Below are 4,181 nucleotides of genomic sequence, written 5' to 3'. Positions count from 1 at the left end.
AGTTTGCCGCTAAAGGGTCAGTTAGCCCGCTAGAGAGATGCAACTCACCGGAAGGAACCCATTTATCTTACATACCACATACCATCACAACAATTGGCCAGTTTGTGTGATTTTGTAGTGCAATTGTTTTCAATGTATTGGACATCGCACGCTTCAACAACACTGGCTGCATAGAAGAAGAATTTAGTTGAAGGAGCTTTTGCCGTTTTGAAGTTTGGATCACCGCGTATCGGAGGGAAGAAAACAACTTTTCGCGGCCAGACTCCCCAGGCCTATTCTCCTCTCCTTTTTGCCGAATTCTACGATCCGTAGTTCCGTAGAAAGACATGGTACAGGCTTGGGAAATAGTCTGTTGCTTCGTTCACAAAAAGACTCTCTGGCCACTATAACTATCATCTTCAAAAAACCTACACTATACACACACACAACACCCACCAAAACAATATCACACTGTCGAAGGCATGAGACCTCCGAACTCTAGTTTATTATAAAACATTCATCTTTTAAAGCATAATTACGATATAGAAAAAAAAAGGCGCACATATTCTAAAGGCTACATTGTGAAAACTACAGCTGTGCATTAAGGTAAACATAACAAAATTTTGGGTTTAATAATTGGCCACTCTACCTCTGTGCGAAATTTCAGGTCAGTGGAACAAGTCGATCGCCGATCGGTGTAATATAGCCAGCTGCCGCCGCGCCGCGTGCCTGCAAAGCTGGTGTGTTACGCAGAAAGGCGGTTATACCGGCTATACAGATACAGATACAGATACAGATCTTGCTGTAAAATAACATTTGGATCCATTTGACGTTAAAACTGTCCCGTCACCGTAACATCTGCTTGGAGATAACCGTGGAGCCTTGAACTGCGGTGAGAGACTAAAGGTCAGCGGGAGGTCATCCTTTTCAACATGGCCGCTGGGACTGATCATAGAGGTTTGTTTTCGTTCGTTGTTATAGAGTTTTAGAGCAAAACTAGAAACACAGCGGCTCTGTGGTTTGAGTTTAAAAGTCTAGGCTAGTCAGGGACTGTCTGTTTTGGGCCTCATTCACTGAAACGCATCATTGGTGATTTTGGGGGCCGTCTCTTACTTGTAAATTTACGTCCTTGCTTGCTAGTGCACGTGTATGGAGGGAAATATATGGGGCCTGCATGCCCTATATTTCGAAAGGCGTAAACGGGCCTTTTTAGTTTTCGTAATCCGTAGGCAGCCTCCCCAAAATCAACGTAATTCGTAATCAGTAACGTTACATTAGCCACAAAGCGTACAGTCGTAATCAGCTCTGAGAATTTAACGTACAATTCGTAATCGGCGGCGAAAATTTTGCCCCCCCCCAAACACACACACACACACACACACACACAAGCAACTATATTCAACGTGTACTAAGTACTACTAGCATGGAGGTAGGAAAATCTTCCTACCTCCATGTAGTGCTGCGTACCTAATTAGGTTCAGGTCCGGATTCAAGTCCAGAGGTTTAGGTTCAGTTCCAGACTTGTAAGTCCGGACCTAAACCCATGGCATATACAAAATTGCATGTTGGCAACCTTGCAATGTTGTCTGGGTGAAACTTTGGCTACATAACATGGAGGCTGACACTTGACGATGCCCAATGGCAATGTTTTCTTCATTTTACAGCAAAGATTTTGCAATCTACGGAAGGTTTTAGGTGGTTTGGAAAGAAAAGGGGTATGTGAAATGGTCTTTTATGGTAATAAGTCTGGACTCGGTTCTTGACTTTTAGGTTTTTTTTGGACTTGAACCTAAACATTCTTACAAGTCCGGATCCAAGTCCAGTGAACCGGTATGCAGCACTACCTCCATGGTACTAGTACGTAGCAGTAGTTTAGAAAACAACCATGCTACTAGCATTACTAGTACTAAGGCGAAACTGCCATGTTGGTTAATCTCCAAGCAGATGTTTCGCTTGCTCCGGAAGACAGTATCAAAGTTTTCTTTTCAAACAGTACTTTTGTTCTCAAACCATTATGCATGAAAGGGCTTCCAGTTTTTGAGTCATGAAATATTCTTAATATTGTCTTTCATTTTTTTTCCATTCAGGGATGGACAGAACTGGAGACACACCCTCGGAGAGTGAGGAGAGCAGTTTTAGGACAACTCCCGAGTCTTGCTTTACTGTGAACAGCCAAACAACTGGAGAAAAGCCTGCTGGGGAAAATGCATCAGACCAACACCTAGCAAAACACACCGGTGAGAAACCCCACATGTGTGGGGAGTGTGGGTACAGGGCAACTCAAAAGTCACACTTATCCGAACACACGAGAACCCATACAGGAGAAAAACCCTACATGTGTGGGGAGTGTGGGTACAGGACAGGTAAAAAGTCTCACTTATCCAGACATATGAGAACCCATACAGGTGAGAAACCCTACAAGTGTGACCAGTGTGACTATTCTACCGCACGGAAATCTGAATTGGGCACACATATGAGAAAACACACTGGTGAGAAACCCTACATGTGTGGGGAGTGTGGGTACAGGACAACCCGAAAGACTACCTTATCCCGACATATGAGAACCCATACAGGAGAAAAACCCTACAAGTGTGACCAGTGTGACTTTTCTACAGCATACAAAAAATCACTGGACATACATCTAACAAAGCACACAGGAGACAAACCCTACATGTGTGAGGAGTGTGAGTACAGGACAGTTAACAAGTCATTCCTATCCGTACACATGAGAACCCATACAGGAGAAAAACCCTACAAGTGTGATCAGTGTGACTATTCTGCAGCACAGAAAGTCAATTTGGCAAGACATCGAACAACTCACACCGGAGAGAAACCCTACATGTGTGGGGAGTGTGGATACAGGGCAGCTAACAAATGTAACTTATCCCACCATGTGAAAACCCATGCTATAGAAAAACCCTACAAATGTGATCACTGTGACTATTCTACAGCAAATAAATCCAGTTTTGACGAACATCTCACAAAACACACTGGTGAGAAACCCTACATGTGTGACAAGTGTGGACACAGGACAGCTTACAGGTCTGCTCTAACCCAACATATGAGAACCCATACAGGAGAAAAACCCTACAAATGTGACCAGTGTGACTATTCTACAGCACGGAAATCTGATTTGGACAAACATCTAGTAACCCATACCGGTGAGAAACCCTACATGTGTGAGGAGTGTGGGTACAGGACAGCTTACAGGTCTAACTTATCCAAACATATGAAAACCCACACAGGAGAAAAGCATGGATGAAAAAGGATGATGCAAATTACTGACGAAAGCAAGTGGACGCTACCTAAAACGTCTGACGTTTCCAAAATCACGTCCAGTCGCTTGAGTAACTGCTTTTTGGAATGTCTTATTACCTTCACCGAGGTATGTTCAGTGATGCTTCTTAATAAAAAGTAGTGTCCCTTTGCGGCAAAATCACCAAAAACGGTTTATAACATATTTAAAAGTTAAAACTTTTGGTCCAACATAAAGAATTTCTCTCACCTAGAGCTTTCGACCAGTCACTCTGGTCTTCCTCAGTAGACTGACCCAGTGAAGCTTGTCACATGGCTTCTTTGAAGTGTGACGTCAACACTGTGTCACACTTTTGTATGAGAAATAAAGGAAGCGATGGCAAGTGACTGAGTGTGTTCGCATCATTTATTATAAAACATTCATCTTTTAAAGCATAATTACGATATAGAAAAAAAAGGCGCACATATTCTTAACTACATCGTGAAAACTACAGCTGTGCATTAAGGTAAGGCCACACCAATTTAATTTCTTGGTTAATGGATTTTTCTAGAAAAATAATGGAGTGGGCGGTCAACACACCAGGCTGGTTCAAAATCTAAACAATGAATTTTGAACTTTTAATGATACCATTGCATTGAAAGATGGAATAACTGTAACAACTAGGATGAAAAGGTCTGTTTTCAACTGTTCGGGCAAAATATGAGCATTTTGCAGTTGATTCTGGATTTTTATTTTCATTTGCAAATCAGAAAAAAATGAAGTGGCGAATCCGTTAACCAAGAAATTAAATTGGTGTGGCCTAAACATAACAAAATTTTGGGTTAATAATTGCCCACTCTACCTCTGTGCCAAATTTCAGATCATCTTGCTGTAAAATAACATTTGGATCCATTTGACCTTAAAACTGTCCCGTCACCGTAACATCTGCTTGGAGATCACTGTGGAG

General features: G+C 42.2%; 1 protein-coding gene across 2 annotated transcripts in view; it reads left to right on the top strand.

Annotated features, from left to right (window-relative positions):
- Positions 1-3,293, top strand: part of LOC109481360 (zinc finger protein 33B-like) — a 7,543-nt gene extending 4,250 nt beyond the window's left edge. Inside the window, exons 1-2 of one of the 2 annotated variants that reach the window (XM_019783911.1) lie at positions 889-936; positions 2,067-3,293. In XM_019783911.1, coding sequence (XP_019639470.1) covers positions 912-936; positions 2,067-3,241 — 1,200 coding nt within the window. In that variant the 5' untranslated portion in view covers positions 889-911 and the 3' untranslated portion in view covers positions 3,242-3,293. Of the gene's footprint in view, positions 1-888; positions 937-2,066 lie in introns of those variants that run through there. The other variant, XM_019783913.1, reaches the window with a different exon arrangement.
- Positions 3,294-4,181: the final 888 nt, after the last annotated feature.

The sequence above is a fragment of the Branchiostoma belcheri genome, unplaced genomic scaffold (genome assembly GCF_001625305.1).
Source record: "Branchiostoma belcheri isolate BF01 breed outbred unplaced genomic scaffold, Haploidv18h27 scaffold55, whole genome shotgun sequence".
In the NCBI taxonomy this organism is placed as follows: Eukaryota; Metazoa; Chordata; class Leptocardii; order Amphioxiformes; family Branchiostomatidae; genus Branchiostoma; species Branchiostoma belcheri.
The sequence above is the reverse complement of the archived record's forward strand: the minus strand, read 5'-3'. Positions and strand labels throughout refer to the sequence as shown.